Consider the following 22,831-nt stretch of genomic DNA (forward strand, 5'->3'; position numbering starts at 1 on the left):
AACTAAAAATTACATGTCTCTGCCTACAGTATATAGTAAGCCTTTTCTGAAGTCTTACAAAGCCAAGAGGCTAACTGATGTAGTGGAGAATAAAGTATTAAAACAAAACAAAAAAAAGACATTGGCAAATATAGTCTTATTATTGCCTAGCCGTTTCATCTGCATACTTACTACAGAAAGGTATATTCTCTGAATTTTGAAATAAGGTGCCAGTTAGTGCTGGTGAGTGACAGATGCAGTTATTCTACATAATTGTTTGTAATATCTAGAATTACTGATTATTCTTTACCCCTAAAGAACAATATGTTGGGGGTGCAGTAGATTCTGTGACCGAGGAAAAGAAACAGGAAAAGTAAAGATAAAACAGGCTCACATTGTCACGCCTTCTTTGATCATGACCCACAAGTGTAACTTTACCATAGAGATTTGCCTTTCAATTTGTATAAATACCATCTATGCTTCCTGTTCAACTTAATGATATATCAGACAACACACACATTCATACATACACACTCTCTTATATCATTTCTTGAGCATTAGTTCTAAATGGAGTCCATTTTTACACTTGTGCATGTTTTAGTGGCCATTGTCAATTATTCAGGAGCTAATAATTATACTTGTAGCCTGCGTGATGAGAATGTAGACCCACATATATGGAAGAATGGTGATATCATAGTTGGAGCAATTTTCCCCTTTCATAGTAATTGGGACATCTCGGAGTCATCTTATTCTGTCAGACCATCTTCAATGAAGTGTATGAGGTAAGCAGCATTGAAAAAATACATCCTGGCATTATTGATCATCTATTATAATTAATATATGTATAATGATCCACAAGTAGCAAAGTTACTGTTAGTAAATAATATTAAGTAATTTTTTCTGATTTTTTTTTTAATCAGTCTGGATTTCAGAGCTTTCCAGTATTCACAGTCCTTGATTTTTGCAACAGAGGAGATCAACAACAGTTCCTCTTTATTACCTGGAATATCATTGGGTTACAAGATCTATGACACCTGTGGTTCTGCAGCATTGGGGACGAAAGTGGCTATGGCTCTCATTAATGGAAATGAAAACTCAGCCTCTGATGAGATTTGCACAAAGCCTGCACAGGTTCAAGCCATAATAGGAGAGACCTACTCTTCAGTGTCAATGGCTATATCAAAGAGTATTGGACCTTTCAGCATTCCCTTAGTAAGGTTTAACTTAATATTTATACATTTTGGGGAAAAAACATTACAACACTATTTTACGAATGTGTATGAAATGAACATCTGGAAACAAACTTTCTAGTTTATTTCTGATGTGAAATGAAAATATTCTGACTGAACCTAATGCCTGAGATACCTGTGTGAATCTGATTGTAGATCAGTTATTTTGCCACCTGTGAATGTCTCAGTGACAAAAGGAAATATCCCTCATTTTTACGCACTGTTCCCAGTGATTATTACCAGAGCAGAGCCCTGGCAGAGATGGTTAAGCACTTTGGCTGGACTTGGGTGGGAGCAATAAGAAGAGATGATGATTATGGTAACAACGGTATGGCCACTTTCACAAAAGTTGCCGAGCAACTGGGCATCTGCTTAGAATATTCGCTTCCATTTTTTGGAACCTACTCAAAGGAGAAAGTGCTAAGAATTGTTGAGCAAATTAAAAGCTCAACCTCTCGAGTAATAGTGGGATTTCTCACTCAATGGGATTTGGAAATTTTGGTGCATGTGCTTTCTGAACACAACATCACTGGATATCAGTGGGTGGGAACTGAGGGCTGGATCGCTGATCCTATAGTGGCCACAAGCGATAAGCACAACATACTGCAAGGAGCCATAGGACTGGCTATACCCAAAACAAAGTTGGCAGGTCTAAAGGACTTCATTCTAGATATAAAGCCACTAAAATCTGTAGGAAGTGCAATTTTTACTAAATTTTGGGAGAGTTTGTTTAAGTGTAAATATACAGTGCAGAATAATTCAGAAAACTCACCAGTGTGCACAGGAGAAGAGACGTTGTCTGAGATGGACAATGCTTTCACTGACATGTCCCTGATGCCTATTTTTAGTAATGTATATAAAGCAGTATATGCCATTGCCCATACGTTACATGAACTTCTTGGCTGCAAAGAAACATGTCCTACAAAGAAGCAGCCCGATCCTTTCACAGTAAGTTAATACTATAGTACTTGTTTTAAATTTTTTACAGTTTTACATCTACATTTTTTTATTAACATATAAATTTTCTTTATTTCCTAAGTTTCTAGAATACCTTAAAAAGGTACATTTTAAGACCAAAGAAGGTGAAGAAGTTTATTTCGATATAAATGGTGACCCACCAGCAAAATATGAAATAATAAACTGGCAATTAAATAAAAACAATCAAAGTGAATTTATAACTGTTGGACTTTACGACTCCTCTTTACCTGCTCCTGGTCGACTAGCAGTAAATTTGTCCTCGATTGTGTGGGCACAAAATAGCAATAAGGTGAGTGTAAGGTAAAATTTAAATAAAAATCCCCATATTTTAAATATTTTGTTACATATTGACATGGCTATTGTTTCAATTATGTAATACTTAAATGATTAAAATAAAATAAAATAAAATATTTATAATTTCTTTGTAAATATTCATATCGATGCTAGGTACCAATATCTATATGTCAAGAAAGCTGTCCTCCAGGCAGCAGGAAAGCTGTACAAAAAGGAAAACCCATCTGCTGTTTTGACTGTATTCCATGTGCTGCAGGAGAGATCAGTAACATGACAGGTAAAGAAATGACCAAGAAAGGACCAGGGAAAAAACCTTCCCAGTTGAAGGGTCTCCAATATATCAATATCCTGTATATACATCACTTTGTCTATCTTATTTTTTATTACTTACTTTCCCTTTTTCTATATGACAGATGCTATAAAATGTGAACAATGCCCACAGGACTACTGGTCAAATGCACACAAGGATGAATGTGTAAAGAAGGAAATTGAATATTTGTCCTATGAGGAAACAATGGGGATTTTGCTAACAGTAATGTCCGTTGTTGGTGCATTTATGACGATGGTAATAGCGATCATTTTCTTTAGATATAAAGATACCCCAATAGTCAAAGCCAATAACTCTGAGCTGAGCTTCCTGCTGCTCTTTGCACTGGCTCTGTGCTTCCTCTGTTCACTTACTTTCATTGGTCAGCCCTCTCAGTGGTCCTGTATGCTGCGTCACACAGCGTTTGGGATCACCTTTGTCCTCTGTATCTCCTGTGTTTTGGGGAAAACCATTGTGGTGTTAATGGCCTTCAGGGCTACACTTCCAGGAAGTAATGTCATGAAATGGTTTGGGCCTCCACAACAGAGACTCAGTGTACTTGCCTTCACTCTCATACAGGTGCTAATCTGTGTGCTTTGGTTAACAATATCCCCCCCTTTTCCTTTCAAAAATCTAAAGCACTACAAAGAGAAGATTATTCTAGAATGTCATTTAGGCTCCAGCTTAGGTTTCTGGGCCGTGCTGGGATATATTGGACTTTTGGCACTTTTATGTTTTGCTTTAGCTTTTCTCGCACGAAAGTTACCAGATAATTTTAATGAAGCTAAATTCATTACATTCAGCATGCTAATGTTCTCTGCAGTCTGGATCACTTTTATTCCAGCGTATGTGAGTTCACCTGGGAAGTTTACTGTAGCTGTGGAGATATTTGCTATTTTAGCATCAAGCTTTGGTTTGCTGTTCTGTATCTTTCTTCCAAAATGTTATATAATTATATTGAAGCCAGAGAAAAACACCAAAAAGCAAATCATGGGGAAGGTTAAGTAAAGCTTCTGTAATAGTGTACATACTAATCAACTTTATTGCCCTATATGAAGCTTATTGCCAAATACTTTAAATACTAACGTTATGCTTTTTTCACTGAAACACCAATATAGACATGAATATTATTCTTAACATTAATTCAACAGTATAAATTGCTGTTACAGCTTTGAACCATTGTACAGTGTAAAGTTTATTTTACTATATAGAACCCAGTTCATTTGTTGTAACAGAAAGGGTGTAAAGGGCCTTTGAACTCTTCAATAAAATTTCATACACCATATCTATAACAGTTGCAGTAGCTTATTACATAGAAACATACTGTAGATTATATCGGAACTAGTTCAGTAAAATGATGAATAGCCTATATGGAAAACCCTATAATAAAAATGAATAAAGTACAGTCATTTTAAAGAGTTTGTGGTGTGAAGATTTCTATAGAATGTACCTGTACCGGATTCTTGTACTCATGCCTTATCTGAAACTACCTTCAACTTTAGTTACCAAGGGCTTAATAACACTTGTGTGGTGTTCACCAAGTTCTGTAAACACACAAATAAGTCAACTGACAATTAAATACAAATAACTGCAGGTCATTTTTTCCAAAGCATAAACCAACATTTATAGCAATCAGGTGAGGAAAAAAGTTTTACCTACTGTACATTGTAAATGAAAAAAGCCACATGTAGCACCACCTACACCACCAACACCTACACATACAATATTCTTATAAAAGTCTTATAAAAGTCTTTTTTGATGTACAACTCATTTTACAAGCCATTTTATTGCCTCAGTTCATTGATGTTTGAAAGCATGTGTTGTTTGTGGTGATGGGTAAAAAGCAAACATAACCTAATGTGGTGCTTTGCATAATGACCAAGCATCTCCATCTTGGTCTCATCAGTCCAAGTCATGTCGCCATATTCTTTATGGAGAAAATTGGTCACCCTTAAATAGCCATATGTTTAGTCTTTTTGTAATTGTGCTGTCACGGAGATAAACATTACATGGTCTGATGTAACATCCGGTCCTGCAATGCCGACCCAAAACCACCAGATGGAGCTGGTTCCGAGTGGCAGAGAACAAGCAAATGATTGTTTACACCTGTGTGTCTGCTGAAAAGCCTACATAAATTATTTTGTTGTTTTAAGATTAGCTGGAATACCAGAGACCATTCCCATGCAGCTTAATAAATCAGACAGTGCTGAGCAGCATGATTCCTGGTGTGTATTTTCAGTTTTGTGTATTCTTACAGTGTCATAAATAAAATCATTGCACTAACAACATTTTAAGGCCTTGGTACAAGTGTAGTTGAAGGACTGATAAGTACTTGATAAGCTTTGTAGAATTAGCCAGCACTCTAGCTGCTGGTTCTCAAAGCCCTTGCGTCACTGTATTGAAAATGACCCAGAGGATGATTAAGAAGCACCTTTGAGCATGTAGCAGGGATATGCTGCTGGCCGGATTCAAAGTGGCCAGTCTGTGTCCAGCTTCTGCCCAAAACGCTACATATTGTGAGACAGCCATTTTTCCTGATCCATTCTTGCCACTATGAAGCTGTGTTGTACATGGTTGTGGACATTCATTCATTTTCTACCACTTATCCATTCTGGGGTCACGGGAAGCCTGTCAGTATCTCAGGCGTCATCGGGCATCAAGGCAGGATACATCCTGGATGGAGTGCCAACCCATCGCAGGGCACACACACTCTCATTCACTCACGCAATCACACACTATGGACAATTTTCCAGAGATGCCAATCAACCTACCATGCATGTCTTTGGACCGGGGGAGGAAACCGGAGTACCCGGAGGAAACCCCCGAGGCACGGGGAGAACATGCAAACTTCACACACACAAGGCGGAGGCGGGAATCGAACCCCCAACCCTGGAGGTGTGAGGCAAACGTGCTAACCACCAAGCCACCGTGCCCCCCTGGTTGTGGACATAGCTACAGGTATAAGAATTCTATAAGTAAGCTTATAGTTCAAATATTATAAATTATTATGACCCAGTATAAAAAATAGATAACCATAACTAAATACATTGGAAACATTTGACAAATTTCCTTAATGTAGCATCCAGTAAAAAAGAGTGAATGAATGAATGACACATGAATGTAGAATCCCAGTGTCCAAAGCAAACACGTGTGGAGACTGTGTTATATTTGGAAAGCAAAAATATTAGTGTCACTGCAGGACAAAACCTCTGCACTGCTTTTTCTGTGAACTGTATAAGACTTTTAATATTGGTAATACATCATTTCCATGGCATGTAATCAGGTTGTGCAGGGGGAATGTATTCCAGAAAACATCTCACCTCCTTTGATTGTGGCACATGTGAGTAACTATACCATAGAGGATTTGCATTTCCATTTGTATAAATACCATTAAATCCTTCCCGCTCAACTAACTGGCAGATCATAACTTAATAGGCACACATATGCTCTGTATTCATCATCTGTTCTCAAAAGCAGGATAGGTAAATGGAGTCAATATTTACTGTCTTGCATATGATAATAGCCATTATCAATTTTTCCAAAGCTAATGAGACTACTTGTAGCCTTCAAGGAGACCTTGCATACCCATATTTTTGGAAGAATGGTGAAATCATGGTTGGGGGAATTTTTCCCTTCTATAGTAGTTGGGAGTTCGCAGACATGTCCTTTTCAGTCATGCCACCTCCAATAAAGTGCACAAGGTAAGCATTATTTACAAAGGATAATTCTTAATTCATGTTATTAATTGAGTGTTTACTATGGGAAAATATGATTAGATGCCTTTACTGTATTCTAAAATGTTGGATTTGTCACTCTGTCTGATTTTTTTTTAATTAGCTTGGATTTCAGAGCCTTTCAATACACACAGTCCTTGATCTTTGCGATAGAAGAGATTAACAACAGTTCCTCTTTACTTCCTGGAGTCACCTTGGGCTACAAGATCTATGACACTTGCAGTTCTTCAGCAATGGGAGTGAAAATGGCAATGACGCTTATTAATGGAAATGAGAACACAGTTGCTCATCAGGTCTGCACAAAGCCAGCCCAGGTGCAAGCCATAATAGGTGAGGCATACTCATCAGTGTCCACAGCTATAGCGAACAGCATTGGACCTTTCAACATGCCCATAGTAAGAACATATGTGATTTTTAACACTTTAAAGACATTTAAGTTACAGCTGAAGGCATTGTTATAGCTCACTCTTTGTGCATTGTGTTGTGCAAAATGAATGAACATAATGCCTGAGTTGCTTGTGTTAATGTCATTTTAGATCAGTCACTATTCCACCTGTGAGTGTCTCAGTGACAAAAAGAAATATCCCTCGTTTCTGCGCACTGTTCCCAGTGATTACCACCAATCTAGAGCCATGGCTGAGATGGTCAAGCACTTTGGCTGGACCTGGGTGGGTGCAATAAGAAGAGATGATGATTATGGTAACACTGGGATGGCTACATTTACTAAAGTTGCAGAACAGTTGGGAATCTGCTTAGAATATTCCCTTCCCTTTTTTAGAACCTACTCAAAAGAAAGAGTGCTGAGAATCGTAGAGCAAATCAAAAGCTCCACTTCCCGAGTGATAGTGGGATTTCTTGCTCACTGGGATTGGGAGATTTTAGTGCATGTATTCACTGAACACAACATCACTGGATACCAATGGGTGGGAACAGAAGGTTGGATTGCTGATCCGGTTGTGGCCACACTGGATAAACAAAATATATTGCAAGGAGCCATAGGGCTGGCTATTTCCAAAACAACTGTAACAGGACTAGAGGACTTCATTCTAGACATAAAACCACTGAAATCTGTAGGAAGTGCCATTTTTACCAAATTCTGGGAAGCTCTTTTTAACTGTAAATATGCAATGAAGAATGATTCAGAGGGGTTACCACTGTGCACAGGAGAAGAAAACCTGTCTGAAGTGGAAAACACCTTCACTGATATGTCTATGATGCCCATTATCAGTAATGTGTATAAAGGAGTTTATGCCATTGGCCATACCCTACATGAGCTTCTTGGTTGCAAAGAAACCTGTCCTATAAAGAAGCAGCCTGATCCTCTCACTGTGAGTTAAAAGTGGTGCTAAGGCACTGTTTATGCACCTTGGATAACACATACTGTACAAATATGCTGTATTGAAAAAAAAAACTGTGTATACTTTACACACAAAGTGTAATATTCCTTACTTTAGAGAATTTCTAAAGTATATCATTTTTCTTAACATTTGAACTTTCCTTGGTTAATATCTAATTGTTGTTATTTTTAGTTCCTTGAACATATCAAAAAAGTGCATTTCAAGACCAAAGATGGAGAAAGCATATATTTTGATAAAAATGGTGACCCTGCAGGAAAATATGAAATAATAAACTGGCAAAAAGATAAAGATCACCCACATAAATTTGTCACTGTGGGATTTTATGACTCTTCCCTACTTCCTCAGAGTCGTTTATCTGTAAACATGCCCTCTATTATTTGGGCAAACGATACTGATACAGTGAGTATATAAGAAAATATGTGAACATATTTCATGATATAATTCTTTTAATATGTATAGCACTGTAAAGTACTAAAAAATGCCTTTGCTTAGATTCCAAAATCAATATGCAGTGAGAGCTGCCCACCAGGAACAAGGAAAGCTGTGCAAAAAGGGAAGCCAATCTGTTGCTTTGACTGCATACCATGTGCTGCAGGAGAGATTAGTAATATGACAGGTACAGAAATATCTAGGTGTTGTGACAATTATAGTGCCATTTAAGACTTTGCCCTGGACATCTAAAAGCTTGCAAATAAGGTTATAATTCAAAATCAATTTTGCTGTAGGTAGGTTGATTGGCATCTCTGGAAAATTGTCCGTAGTGTGTGAGTGTGTGAGTGAATGAGAGTGTGTGTGTGCCCTGTGATGGGTTGGCACTCCGTCCAGGGTGTATCCTGCCTCGATGCCCGATGACGCCTGAGATAGGCACAGGCTCCCCGTGACCTGAGAAGTTCGGATAAGCAGTAGAAAATAAATGAATGAATGAATGAATTTTGCTGTGCATACACATATTTAGTAGGAAGCTTGAATTGTGCAGTTTCAAATCCCTGCAATATATGATACAACTAATATTAAGAATGACAAGTATTTAATGAGCTGTGGTAAAAAATATATGGATATTATATTATACATACATATAATAATAAATTATATAAATTAAAATTATTAAAATATAATATTAGATTTACATTATTTAAATGAACAGTCATTTTGTATTTGTACTTATTATTTCTCAAGTATATATCTAACTTCTTTATTTCTCTATTACAGATTCTATTGAATGTAAACAATGTATGCAAGATTACTGGTCAAATCCACAGAAGGATGAATGTGTGAAGAAAGAAATTGAGTATCTGTCATATGAGGAAACTATGGGAATATTGCTCACAGTTATTTCGGTTGTTGGTGCAATTATGACAATGGTAATAGGAGTCATATTTCTTAAATATAAAAACACACCAATAGTCAAAGCCAACAACTCAGAACTGAGCTTCTTACTGCTCTTTGCATTGGCTCTGTGCTTCCTCTGTTCGCTTACTTTCATTGGTCAGCCCTCTGACTGGTCCTGTATGCTGCGCCACACAGCGTTTGGGATCACCTTTGTCCTCTGTATCTCCTGTGTTCTTGGAAAGACAATAGTTGTGTTAATGGCCTTCAGGGCTACACTTCCAGGCAGTAATGTCATGAAATGGTTTGGGCCTCCACAACAGAGACTCAGTGTACTTGGCTTTACTTTCATTCAGGTGCTAATTTGTGTGCTTTGGTTGACAATATCTCCTCCTTTCCCCTTTAAAAACCTAAACCATTACAAGGAAAAGATCATTCTAGAATGTCATTTAGGCTCAACTATAGGTTTCTGGGCTGTACTGGGTTATATAGGACTTTTGGCTCTTTTATGCTTTGTTTTGGCTTTTCTGGCCCGAAAGTTGCCTGATAATTTTAATGAAGCTAAATTCATCACATTCAGCATGCTCATATTCTGTGCAGTTTGGATCACATTTATTCCTGCTTATGTCAGCTCTCCTGGAAAATTCACTGTAGCTGTAGAGATATTTGCCATTTTAGCATCAAGCTTCGGCTTATTATTCTGTATCTTTCTTCCAAAATGTTACATAATTATACTGAAGCCAGAGAAGAATACTAAAAAACAAATGATGGGGAAAAATACCAGTTAACTAAGCTAATAGTCCAAATATTATTAATAAATTTTGACTTGTAAAAATATGACTAGGTAACCTTAATGAACACACTGGATTACACACCAAAGCACTTTAAGTTCTTTTCTGTACTTTTACTCATTTAATAATGGATTTTATTTTCTCCTCCACTTAAAAAAACACTGTGGCTCATTGATATTGAACATCTAGTTATTATTCTTTAATGATAAACTTCTATTTTTAAATGTTTCTATATCTATATAACGAATATATTTGTATATTTGTCGTGGCCTAATGGTTAGAGAGTCTGACTCGTAACCCAAAGATTGTGGGTTCGAGTCTCGGGCTGGCCACGACTGAGGTGCCCTTGAGCAAGGCACCGAACCCCCCAACTGCTCCCCCGGCGCCGCAGCATAAATGGCTGCCCACTGCTCCGTGTGTGTGTTCACAGTGTGTGTGCACTTTGGATGGGTTAAACGCAGAGAACAAATTCTAAGTATGGGTCACCGTACTTAGCCGTATGTCACGTCAATATAACGAATGCATATAAAAAGCCACGTCACCAGTATCAGTGCTGTATTATGGCCAAGTGTAAAATCACTGGCTAACAGTAATCAAACACTACGGACCAAGACTACAGACCAAATGAACAATACCATATACTTTGGTAAGAAATACAATCTTCCATCATTTTAGTTTCCAAAATACATTATATATTAATATAAATGTAATTCTAAATACAGGTGTGGCACATTTTCTCTTTCTTAGACAGTGAAGACATTCAAATGTCTTACATTAAATATGTTTTCTGTTCTATTTCACTTTATTGAACAATCAGAGGCAGTGTTTAATTCTTTGGCATCCACTTTTGAATGCAGATACATGTAGGGACCTTCAACAATATCACACCGTGACAGTGACATACAGTAGTATTTGCTATAAATAATGAACTCTCCCCTTCTTTTTAACTTGCATTTGTGCATGTACCAGGTAACATGGTCCCAAAAGAGCCCTTTATTGTAGTACTTGTGTAGACCTCTCTTCACAACTCCCAAAGGATACTTTTAAGAAGTGGGTATAATTTAGCAAAAGGATTGGAGAAGTGCATGCCTTATTATTAACCTTGCCCTGCATACCTTTGTAACTGAATAATTTCAGTTACAAAGGTCTTGTAGATTAGCCCACTATTCTGTGTAATGGGACAGTAAAAACCACTGCTTTTCAGTCCATGAATAAGCAAATAGAATTTATAGAAGTGAGAAATTATTTTGCAGAAAGAGTGAAAAATTGGAATAGGCTTCTGAATCCTGATATTATAGGTGAATCAGCCTGCCTACTGAGTTCTCCAGAATGGACGCTCACACTATGTACTGCTACTCCCCTCTGCTGGATGATGGTGGTGTAGCACAGCACCTTTGAGGACCCTGCAATACCAAATTAAAATAATAGCTAGAAAACTGGGTCAGACAACAGACTGCAGGCATCCTTTGCACATGGGTAATGTGTTGCATTAATAGCTTCACTGTCCCCTCGGTGGAAGGGACCTTGGACAGAGCTTCAATTTCAAGAATCAGTCAACTAAAACCAGCAGGACTCTTTGCTGCTGGACCCGAGAAGACCTTTAAAAATGTCCATGGATATTTGGGACCATTAGACATTCTGAATAATAAGGGGATGGAGAAGGCCCATTGGGGTGGTGTAAGGGATCTTATTGAGGATGCACACATGAAAGCTGCAACAAAGGCCTGGATATCCTTCTCCATTCTCAACCACCAAAACCTCAATCTAAGAAATTCAAGGATCCTAGTCACTTCTGGTCATCTTGAGAATTGGGACACATACCACTCCAAGATATGCTCACATGTTGAGGTAGGGACATAAAACTTTCCCAGGGGACTGCCTTTTGGGTCAGGCTCCTGCCATAAGGCTTCTCTGATGGCAGTACTGTATGTAGAAGCTCACAAACTAGAACCACAATTTGAGTGCTTGGGATTATAGGCTCAGGCTCCTGATTTAGACCTGAGTGAGACCATCAGCAGGAGAGGGCATCAGGGTTACTATTGCAAATCAAACCTGCCTAAAAAACAAAAGCCCACCTTTCCTGTTCGAGTTTGAGACACTTGGTCTGTTGGATATACAGTAGGTGCTTAGCCCAAATGGCCCACCTAGCTTTCATAAGTCCAGCCACTGTTACACTTCTTTAAAGACCTTCTTAAAAGTGAAAATGTCTCGGCCCCCATTATCATAATTTTACTTCTGCAGGGTATGCCTGTTGAATATAATGCCCAATGACTGTGAAAGAACTTCTTCCATGAATACAGTTGATGCAGGATGGATCTCTTTGACAAATGGTACCTTGTGATCAGGCAATTCAAGAACTGGGACTCAGAAACTCAAAAAACGGAAAGGCTGACTCCCACAGGACCTCATTAATAAAAATTGATTAAATGTCATATATCATTATTTGTTTTAGTAAATATTGATGTTTTCACACCTGAGTAGATACGTACCCACTGATGGGTCTATACAAGTGGAATACCACGAGCAAGAATTTGATCAATGCACAATATTGTGTTTTTTTATAGTGACTGGAAACAAATAAAATTAGACCCTTTTACAGTTTCATATAATGTCTTCTTCTTTACTGTTCAACCATAAATAGTGGCATATCATTTATACAAGAAATATAATACATGATGAGATGCAGGATTCACTAGAAGAAAAGTAATCAAATAAATGATCATATCATAGGGAGGAAGCAGTCATGAGCTGAATTACCTTTGTTACTTAGTTATAGTAACATAGTTTATTGAGAGAAGTAGTCCCTCTTACGAGATTTTTCCGAATGGCTGAAAAAAAGACATCCCATAATGATAAATATCCAGAGAGATACCAAAAATTGTAATAATCAGTTTAAAAAATACACAATAAGAAAAAACAATACAAAAAAAAAAGAATATTGGGATGTGGGATGTGGTAGCTCAGTGGTTAAGGTGTTCGACTCCTGATCAGAATGTCATTGGTTCAAATCCCAGGTCCACCAAGCTTCCACTGCTGGGCCCCTTAGCAAGGCCCTTAACCCTCAATTGCTCAGAAATATAAACTGAAATAAAAATGTAAGTCACTCAGAAAAGAGTGTCTGCTAAATGCTGTAAATGTAAATATTAACACTGAGTAATAGGCCATCATGGAAAGATACTGTACAAGCTAAAAAATGGCCTAGCTACTGTATTTGGTCACACCTCCTTTGTCCCATCAGTGTAACGTTTCCACAGAGATTTTTTTTTCCATTTGTATAAATGCCACAAAATCATTCTAATTCAAACAGCTAGGACAACAGACCTAGCAGACATAACCAATATCACCATCCTGTAGCTGAGTAGGTTGATGGAGCCTTTACTCTTTACGCTTTTACATATGGTAACAGCCATAATAAATTTCTCCAGAGGTAATGGGACTACCTGTTCGTTGCGAGGAGAACCTACATATCCACAGATATGGAAGGATGGTGATATCATTGTTGGCGCAGCTTTCCCTTTTCATAGTAATTGGGAGACCTCGGACATGTCTTATTTGGTCATGCCACAACAAATGAAGTGTGGGAGGTAAGAACTTGAGCATGTCACACATTTATCATCTATAATATTAAACATGTTTTCATTTTTCATTCTAAAATAATAATAGCGTATTTTTCTCTGATTTTAAACAGTCTTGATTTCAGAGCCTTTCAGTATTCACAATCCTTGATCTTTGCCATTGAAGAGATCAACAACAGTTCCTCTTTATTACCTGGAGTATCACTGGGATACAAGATCTATGACACTTGCAGTTCAGCAGCATTGGGGGTGAAAGTAGCTATGGCTCTCATTAATGGGAATGAAAACTCAGTCTTGGATGAGATGTGCACAAACCCAGCCCAGGTGCAAGCCATAATAGGAGAGACCTACTCTTCAGTGTCCATGGCTATTGCAAGGAGCATTGGACCTTTCAGCATTCCCTTAGTAAGAATTATTATATAAGTAAAACGATTCTGATGTTTTGAGCCATATAAAATGACAAATAATTATTATCGATCATAATGCCTGTGAAATATCTTTTTCAATATACTTTTAGATCAGTCATTACTCTACCTGTGAGTGTCTCAGTGACAAAGGGAAATATCCCTCATTTCTACGCACTATACCCAGTGATTATTACCAGACAAGAGCACTTGCAGAGATGGTCAAACACTTTGGCTGGACCTGGGTAGGAGCAATAAGAAGAGATGATGATTATGGAAACAGTGGGATGGCTGCATTTACTGAAGCTGCAGAACAGTTGGGCATCTGCTTAGAATATTCCCTTCCGTATTTTAGAACGTACTCAGATGAAAAAGTGCTGAACATCATTCAGCAAATCAAAAGCTCCACATCTCGAGTGATTGTTGCATTTCTTGCTCATTGGGACTTAGAAATCTTGCTCCAAGTCTTTTTTAAACATAACATCACTGGATACCAGTGGGTTGGAACTGAAGGCTGGATTTCTGATTCAGAACTTGCTGCAAAAGATGAACACCATATACTGAAGGGAGCCATAGGACTAGCTATACCTAAAACGACAGTGACGGGTCTAAAAGACTTCATCCTAGATATTAAACCACTAAAATCTGTGGGCAGGGACATTTTTACTAAATTCTGGGAAGCATTATTTAAGTGTAAATATGCAATGCAAAATGCTACAATGGACTATCAGTTGTGTACGGGTGATGAGAAACTCTCAGAGATGGAAAACACCTTCACTGACATGTCCCTGATGCCTATTTTCAGTAATGTGTATAAAGCAGTATATGCCATTGCCCATACACTACATGAACTTCTTGGCTGCAAAGAAACATGTCCTACAAAGAAGCAGCCCGATCCTTTCACAGTGAGTTAATACTGCTACTTAGACATCATTTTAGCACTGCAATTAAATCAATTAACAAAATGCTACTCTTTAAGTGAGAACATACTTTCCAGTACTGGAGAACACTTTTCATGTGAAATAATTATTTATATTTCTTCAGTTTCTAGAAAATCTAAAGAAAATACATTTTAAAACAAAAGAGGGTGAAGAAGTGTTTTTCGACAAAAATGGTGACCCTGCAGCAAAGTATGATGTAATAAACTGGCATGGGAATGTACAACATGAATTTGTTACTGTTGGATTTTATGACTCATCCATAATGGGTCATGATCGATTAGCAGTAAATATGGATTTAATTGAATGGGCACATAATATCAAGCAGGTGAGTACAAATGAACGACAAAATCGCAATTGATAATTTGCATTGATAAATGCTTTCCCAATCTATGAAAGCAAGCACATCAAATATATAAATACATGTCTCAATCAAAGGTGCCGATTTCGGTGTGTAGTGAGAGCTGTCCTCCTGGCAAAAGGAAAGCTGTACAGAAAGGAAAACCCATCTGCTGTTTTGACTGCATACCATGTGCTGAAGGAGAGATCAGTAATATGACAGGTACTGAGACTAAAAGTAAATGATTACTAGAAAACAATCTAGAAAATGATTTCTGTTGTAAATATATTAGACGGTATGTTAATTCACAAAATATCTAAAGCTCTTTGGTTGTTTTGAGTCAGGTAAAGAGAATGTGTTTTTTTTTTTTTATAGTCAACTCCTTTAGAGAATTATATTTGTATTACATTATATCATGCTGAAGATTTCTACATGGATCCATTTTTGCTATTTTTCCTTCTCTCTCACTCTGTGACAGATTCCATTGAATGTCATCAGTGCTATCAGGAATACTGGTCAAATCATCAGAGGGATCAATGTATCAAGAAGGAAGTTGAATATTTGTCTTACAAAGAAACGATGGGAATTCTGCTAACAGCTGTTTCTATTATTGGTGCATTTATGACGATGGTAATAGCAATCATATTATTTAGACATAAAAATACTCCAATAGTCAGGGCCAACAACTCTGAGCTGAGCTTCCTGCTGCTCTTCTCTCTGACTCTGTGTTTCCTCTGTTCACTTACTTTCATTGGTCAGCCCTCTGATTGGTCCTGTATGCTGCAACACACAGCCTTTGGGATCACCTTCGTCCTCTGCATCTCCTGTGTTCTGGGAAAAACGTTAGTGGTGTTAATGGCCTTCAGGGCTACACTTCCAGGAAGTAATGTCATGAAATGGTTTGGGCCTCCACAGCAGAGACTCAGTGTTATAACATTCACTCTCATACAAGTGATTATTTGTGTGGTTTGGTTGACAGTATCTCCTCCTTTCCCCTTTAAAAATCTAAAGAGCTTCAAGGAAAAGATCATTTTAGAATGTAATTTGGGCTCAACTGTAGGTTTCTGGGCTGTTCTGGGTTATATAGGGTTTTTGGCTATTCTCTGTTTTATCTTGGCTTTTCTGGCCCGGAAGTTGCCTGACAATTTCAATGAAGCCAAATTCATCACATTCAGCATGCTGATATTCTGTGCAGTTTGGATCACATTTATTCCTGCTTATGTCAGCTCTCCTGGAAAATTCACTGTAGCTGTAGAGATATTTGCTATTTTAGCATCAAGCTTCGGCTTATTATTCTGTATCTTTCTTCCAAAGTGTTACATAATTATACTGAAACCTGAGAAGAATACTAAAAAGCAACTGATGGGCAAAGTGTAATTTCCATGAACTAGTAGTCTGTATGTGTGTAGGAATGATTATTGATATGATCTCTACTGACTTTATTTGGAAGTAACAACAACCCATATACAAAGTTTAATCTGTGGGATTCCTTCCATGAAGGAAGAACCATTATGTCTCAGACAACTACCACTACCGGACAAAGTAAAAACAAGCTTTTGCTTACATTCAGGAAAATAATTCATATTATCATTAACTATCACAATACTTTTGTTATTGATAAAGCTTGTACTACCAGAGAAAGATATCTCATGACCAAAATGTAATTTTTTTTTCAGTTATATTAGATTGCATTTTCTCATATAGGTGCTAAAACAAATGTGAAACAAAGTCATAGACTAATAACACTTTCATTTCCCAAAAATTAAAATCTCCCATCATACATGCATATATTCCTCACATCTGTATCTGCATACTTATCTACATTTTCTTAGGTTTAATGCAGCTACTATATCAATTATTTAATTTCCATTTTTCCATAATATGGCTTACTATATGCAATATGTAATAACAATTATTAATATTCTTTGTATGTATTCTGATACATAAAAATGACTTAAATTGGACTTTATCCCTTCTGTAATCATTGGAGATTTAGCTGAGCCTTGTTATAAGGTTTCTGAGGTAAATAACAAAGACTTTATTTGAACACATGGTCGATTTAAGTATACAGGTCAGTTATTTATATTTTTAATTGTTTCATTGGAGTTAAATCATGCAGAGCTGTCAACTGATCATCACTTAGTGGTGAGTTAAATTCCTCACACAGGGCACGTGACAAATTTACCTGGTTAATCCAAGAAAACCTTTTTTGGGTATCGTGGCAGCAACTGGCAAAAGACATGAAGTTTTACAATAGATTTTACTTTTAGGAACATTTTTAATTCCTTTATGCTTGAGGCAGCTGTATTAATCTGTAGAGGAGGCGGTTGATTATCTTGGTCCATAGTGTCCACAGTGTCCACAGCCCAAAGTGTCCCAAGGGAAGAAGAGATGCTAGCAGTGAGTAAACCATATGAGGTGGTACAGTAATAGCTCAATGCTTTAGATGGCAGACTGTAATGTTGCCTGAAACCAATTCACTTTGATGAGAAGAGAAGCCAGTTGGAAAGACATAAATGATTTAAAGGTGCGGTGCACGATGTTTGAAAGCCAATGTTGACATTTGAACTCACCAAAACAAACACGCCCCTAACCCAAATGGGTCCCACCCCGTTTTGATAGCTCCGCCCCACACATATATACGTAACCCAGGCAACATTTATGGCGGAACCTGTTGGGGCAGCTGGCCGAGGGATATTTTTATCAATAAATGAGCACAATGAGTAATACTATGGTAATACAAATGTGTTTTTGTAGTACTGTGTGTTGTACCGTGAAAGGTTTATCTCCGTTTAGAGAACGACAGGTATCCGCCATGTCAATCTTTCAATCGCTTTCTGTAATGTCAGACGTGCGCTCTGAACACTCTCTCCGCTGCATATTGACAAGACACGCCCCTTTCGGCACATTGGCTACACGTTTGTTTTGTTAGTTGGCTCGACTCAGTTTTCTGAAGCATTTTTCAAACATTGTGCACCCCACCTTTAATAAGAAATCTAGGGTTAAAATTGTCTTCAGGACCCAATGGGATTTCATCCAAGTTGTCTTTGGACAACTTGGCCTCTAAACACCTCAAGAACTTTTGAACCACCTTACTAATAAATGTGGACAAGAAAATCTTTGAATCCTGATAAAGAGGCTGACAACTTGCAGAGATTAATACGAAGAAGAAGAAGAAGAAGAAGAAGAAGAAGAAGAAGAAGAAGAAGAAGAAGAAGAAGAAGAAGAGGAAACAGAAGAAGAAGATGAATATTAAGGCAGCAAAAATGAAATGTATACAATAATAAAAGCTCCAAAAAAAAACAAACAAAAAAAAAACATTGCTAAGGCATCCAGTAGGTACACAGGCTAAACACAAGATTGAGGCCTACATACAACAGATTGCTGTTGATTACAGTTGCAAGTCACACCTCCTTTTTCTCACCAGTGTAATATTACCACAGAGAATTTGTTATCCTGTCTGTATAAATACTACTAAATAATGTTTAATCACCCAGATGAGACACCAGACCTGGCAAACTTTTAACCAGTACCACTGTTGTATAGCTGGACAGATAGATGGAGTCCATCTTTATCCTATTACATATGGTAATGGCCATTATCAATTTCACTAAAGGTAATGGTACTACTTGTATACTTCAAGGTGAGCCTGCATATCCACAGTTATGGAAGAATGGTGATATCATTGTTGGAGGACTTTTTCCCTTCCATAGTAATTGGGAGACGACAGATTTGACTTATGTGGCCATGCCACAAACAATGAAGTGTATTGGGTAAGAGATTTAGCAAATGCAGCATCAGATCATTCACAATTAAACAACAATGAAAATTTTTTTTGTAAATAACGTCACTATTTTTCTCTGATTGTTATAAATTAGTCTTGATTTCAGAGCCTTTCAGTATTCACAGTCCTTGATCTTCGCAGTTGAAGAGATTAACAACAGTACCACTTTACTGCCTGGAATCTCACTGGGGTACAAGATATTTGACACCTGCAGTTCATCAACAATTGGAGCACGAGTCGCAATGACACTTGTGAATGGAAATGAGAACTCAGTCTTGGATGAGATCTGCACAAAGCCAGCTCAGGTGCAGGCCATAATTGGTGACACATACTCTTCAGTGTCCATGGCTATTGCACAGAGCATTGGACCTTTCAGTATTCCATTAGTAAGAATTTACTCATTATATTATTATTATTTTTTTTAAGTGTGCATGTTGAAAATGGAAATGTGGAGATAAATTCTTTTCTTTTTTTTTTTTTCTTGTGACTTACCTTAATTTTCTTGTGTCATATTATAATTGGCATTTACATTTGTAAATCTAATTTTAGATCAGTCATTACTCCACTTGTGAGTGTCTCAGTGACAAGAGGAAATATCCCTCGTTTCTGCGAACTGTTCCTAGTGATTATTACCAAAGCAGAGCACTAGCAGAGATGGTCAAGCACTTTGGCTGGACCTGGGTGGGAGCAATGAGACGAGACGATGATTATGGTAACAGCGGAATGGCTGCATTTATAGAAGCTGCAGAACAGATGGGCATATGCTTAGAATATTCCCTTCCGTATTTTAGGTCTTACTCACAAGAAAAAGTGCAAAGAATTGTAGAGCAAATCAAAAGCTCTACTTCTCGAGTAATTATTGGATTCCTTGACAACTTGGACTTGGAGAGTTTACTGGCAGTATTTTTCGAGCACAATATCACCGGATTCCAGTGGGTTGGAACTGAAGCCTGGATATTTGATTCAGAATTGGCCACAATGGATCAACACCATATTCTGCAGGGAGCTATAGGATTAGCTATCCCTAAATCAAAGGTGTCCGGTCTGCAGGACTTCATTTTAGATATACATCCACTGAAATCTGTAGGCAGTGCTATTTTTACTGAATTCTGGGAGGCGTTGTTTAAATGTAAATTTGCACTGCAAAATAATTCACAGAACCTAAAAGCCTGCACTGGTTATGAGAAGCTGTCTGAGGTTGAAAACACATTTACTGATATGACCCTAATGCCAATATTCAATAATGTTTATAAAGGTGTATATGCAATTGCTTATACTTTACATGAACTTCTTGGCTGCAAGAAAACATGCCCTACGAATAAACAGCCTGATCCTTTCACTGTGAGTTTCAAGTACTTAGCATAATCCAAATAATCATCCAAAATGCTTTAAAATGTAGTGTGTAGCTTAATATGTACTCCCTTATCATATTGTAATGTGCATTACTTCTATTGTGTTTAATTTCTTAGTTTCTACAACAGCTTAAGAGAGTGCATTTTAAAACCAAAGAGGGTGAAGATGTTTTTTTTGACAAAAATGGTGACCCTGCAGCAAAGTACGAGATAATAAACTGGCATTTAAATAAAGAGAATCAGCATGAGTTTATCACTGTTGGTCAGTATGACTCCTCTCTAACGGGTCATGACCATCTATTTGTAAATATGACCAATATCATGTGGGCACAACATACAAATCAGGTGAAGAATTATTAGAAATTAGAATCTCAATGCAATCCCAATAAAAATCATTGCTAAAATTTTAACGTGCTGAAAGTTTGCAGTTAAATAATTTAAGTTTAGGTTGTTTAAATACGTCTCTTGATCGTAGGTGCCAAAGTCTGTATGCAGTGAGAGCTGCCCTCCTGGCACAAGGAAGGCTGTACAGAAAGGAAAACCCATCTGCTGCTTTGACTGCATACCTTGCGCCGAAGGAGAGATCAGTAATATGACAGGTACTAAAATTTCCTTCCTTCTATCACTTAATTTGCTCTATCAACTATATGACTAATGAACTGTCCAGAAGGTTTTTTTTTTCAGTCAGGTATTTGTGGTTCTTGTAACACCAACATTTTTTTCTTGAATCTGAAGCTATGTTTATTTCCTCTCTTATTTTGTGAAAGATTCCACTGAATGTCAACAATGCTATCAAGATTTCTGGTCAAATCCTCAGAGAGATGAATGTGTGAAGAAGGAAATTGAATATTTATCCTACAAAGAAACGATGGGAATTTTGCTAACAGCTGTTTCTATTAGTGGTGCATTTATAACGATGGTAATAGCAATCATATTCTTTAGACATAAAAATACACCAATAGTCAAGGCCAACAACTCTGAGCTGAGCTTCCTGCTGCTCTTCTCTCTGACTCTGTGTTTCCTCTGTTCACTTACTTTCATTGGTCAGCCCTCTGAGTGGTCCTGTATGCTGCGTCACACAGCGTTTGGGATCACCTTCGTCATCTGCATCTCATGTGTTCTGGGGAAAACTTTAGTGGTGTTAATGGCCTTCAGGGCTACACTTCCAGGCAGTAATGTCATGAAATGGTTTGGGCCTCCACAGCAGAGACTCAGTGTACTCACCTTCACTCTTGTACAGGTTCTTATCTGTGTGCTTTGGTTGACAATATCCCCTCCTTTCCCATTTAAAAACCTAAAACTCTACAAGGAAAAGATCATACTAGAATGTCATTTAGGCTCAAACCTAGGTTTCTGGGCCGTGCTGGGTTACATCGGATTTTTGGCTCTTTTATGTTTTCTTTTAGCTTTTTTGGCCCGGAAGTTACCCGATAATTTTAATGAAGCTAAATTCATTACATTTAGCATGCTGATCTTCTGTGCAGTTTGGCTAACTTTTATCCCAGCTTATGTCAGCTCTCCTGGAAAATTCACTGTCGCTGTAGAGATATTTGCCATTTTAGCATCAAGCTTCGGCTTATTATTCTGCATCTTTCTTCCGAAGTGTTACATAATAATACTGAAACCTGAGAAGAATACTAAAAAGCAAATGATGGGCAAAGCTATTTGAATTAGTGACCTTTCTTTTTGTTTTTGGTTCACTTTAACACATGTGACCTCAGCTGTATAATTTTATTTACCTTAATCGTATATAGTGAGGCAGTTTATGTAAGATGATTTTGAATTATGTGTACTATACCAGTTTTCAGTGTAAATATGAAGTGTAAATACAAATTTGATGATACAATAATAATGCAACTAAGAAAAAGTTTTTCCCCCTGTTGCCAGACCTGTATGTTCAAACACCATTCACATTATCAGACACTGAACATAAAACGCCATTTGAATATAGCAACTGTCTTTTAATTCTAGGTAGATGATAACAACTTCTTAAAACTTGTCTTTGGCTCTTTTGTAACATGAACTGCATTGTCTCTCACTCGGTACATGTTTAAATGTGAGACATTGAAGCACCAAATATCAGTCAAATGTAAACTGCTGATTGAATTGTTATACCAAGCATTACTGTAATAGTCACAAACCCAAAACACGAAAATCAGCTTCATAAGCACTATAGACATTCACTATTCTGATAAGATAATACATTTTATGCAGTAGTAATACATGCTGTGGTTATATGCAGTGGTTATATGCAGTGGTTATATGCAGTGGTTACTGTATATGCAGTGGCAATACATCTGACCATTCAATACAAACAATACATACAAGGATTTAATTTCTCATAGTGAGAAAACACTATGAACCGCTTGGATTCTATAAAAGAAATCAGATAGATCATCACAAAGATGTGATTTTATAGTATGGGAATAAATAAACCTCTTC

At 37.4% G+C, this 22,831-nt stretch overlaps 4 protein-coding genes across 4 annotated transcripts; all 4 read left to right on the plus strand.

Annotated features, from left to right (window-relative positions):
* The first annotated feature begins 546 nt into the window (after window positions 1-546).
* Window positions 547-3,795, plus strand: LOC113652637 (extracellular calcium-sensing receptor-like). The gene is made up of 6 exons (XM_027161840.2): window positions 547-761; window positions 900-1,191; window positions 1,365-2,156; window positions 2,248-2,475; window positions 2,634-2,757; window positions 2,894-3,795. Exons 1-6 carry the CDS (start codon window positions 547-549, stop codon window positions 3,793-3,795), a joined length of 2,553 nt encoding a protein of 850 aa, XP_027017641.2.
* A 2,478-nt stretch (window positions 3,796-6,273) lies between these two features.
* LOC113652636 (extracellular calcium-sensing receptor-like) lies at window positions 6,274-9,993 on the plus strand. The gene is made up of 6 exons (XM_027161839.2): window positions 6,274-6,488; window positions 6,625-6,916; window positions 7,058-7,849; window positions 8,051-8,278; window positions 8,372-8,495; window positions 9,089-9,993. The coding sequence occupies exons 1-6, from the start codon at window positions 6,274-6,276 to the stop codon at window positions 9,991-9,993; spliced, it is 2,556 nt and encodes an 851-aa protein (XP_027017640.1).
* A 3,306-nt stretch (window positions 9,994-13,299) lies between these two features.
* LOC113652652 (extracellular calcium-sensing receptor-like) lies at window positions 13,300-17,091 on the plus strand. The gene is made up of 6 exons (XM_027161864.2): window positions 13,300-13,580; window positions 13,685-13,976; window positions 14,089-14,880; window positions 15,020-15,241; window positions 15,352-15,475; window positions 15,732-17,091. The coding sequence occupies exons 1-6, from the start codon at window positions 13,363-13,365 to the stop codon at window positions 16,628-16,630; spliced, it is 2,547 nt and encodes an 848-aa protein (XP_027017665.1). The 5' UTR covers window positions 13,300-13,362; the 3' UTR covers window positions 16,631-17,091.
* Window positions 17,092-18,811: 1,720 nt separating this feature from the next.
* LOC113652544 (extracellular calcium-sensing receptor-like) lies at window positions 18,812-22,058 on the plus strand. Its single transcript, XM_027161655.2, has 6 exons — window positions 18,812-19,026; window positions 19,132-19,423; window positions 19,587-20,378; window positions 20,507-20,734; window positions 20,865-20,988; window positions 21,157-22,058. The coding sequence occupies exons 1-6, from the start codon at window positions 18,812-18,814 to the stop codon at window positions 22,056-22,058; spliced, it is 2,553 nt and encodes an 850-aa protein (XP_027017456.1).
* Window positions 22,059-22,831: the final 773 nt, after the last annotated feature.

This window comes from Tachysurus fulvidraco, chromosome 13 (assembly GCF_022655615.1).
Source record: "Tachysurus fulvidraco isolate hzauxx_2018 chromosome 13, HZAU_PFXX_2.0, whole genome shotgun sequence".
Classification (NCBI taxonomy): domain Eukaryota; kingdom Metazoa; phylum Chordata; class Actinopteri; order Siluriformes; family Bagridae; genus Tachysurus; species Tachysurus fulvidraco.

Bases quoted from the DNA above. Each gene is read 5' to 3' on its own strand.
- LOC113652637 (XM_027161840.2), top strand. From the start codon at position 547: ATGGAGTCCATTTTTACACTTGTGCATGTTTTAGTGGCCATTGTCAAT. The intron at 2,157-2,247 runs GTAAGTTAATAC...TTATTTCCTAAG, and splicing joins AGCAGCCCGATCCTTTCACA to TTTCTAGAATACCTTAAAAA. The intron at 2,476-2,633 runs GTGAGTGTAAGG...TATCGATGCTAG, and splicing joins GGGCACAAAATAGCAATAAG to GTACCAATATCTATATGTCA.
- LOC113652544 (XM_027161655.2), top strand. From the start codon at position 18,812: ATGGAGTCCATCTTTATCCTATTACATATGGTAATGGCCATTATCAAT. The intron at 19,424-19,586 runs GTAAGAATTTAC...ATCTAATTTTAG, and splicing joins GACCTTTCAGTATTCCATTA to ATCAGTCATTACTCCACTTG. The intron at 20,989-21,156 runs GTACTAAAATTT...ATTTTGTGAAAG, and splicing joins AGAGATCAGTAATATGACAG to ATTCCACTGAATGTCAACAA.
- LOC113652652 (XM_027161864.2), top strand. From the start codon at position 13,363: ATGGAGCCTTTACTCTTTACGCTTTTACATATGGTAACAGCCATAATA. The intron at 13,977-14,088 runs GTAAGAATTATT...ATATACTTTTAG, and splicing joins GACCTTTCAGCATTCCCTTA to ATCAGTCATTACTCTACCTG. The intron at 15,242-15,351 runs GTGAGTACAAAT...TCTCAATCAAAG, and splicing joins GGGCACATAATATCAAGCAG to GTGCCGATTTCGGTGTGTAG.
- LOC113652636 (XM_027161839.2), top strand. From the start codon at position 6,274: ATGGAGTCAATATTTACTGTCTTGCATATGATAATAGCCATTATCAAT. The intron at 6,489-6,624 runs GTAAGCATTATT...TTTTTTAATTAG, and splicing joins CCTCCAATAAAGTGCACAAG to CTTGGATTTCAGAGCCTTTC. The intron at 8,496-9,088 runs GTACAGAAATAT...TCTCTATTACAG, and splicing joins AGAGATTAGTAATATGACAG to ATTCTATTGAATGTAAACAA.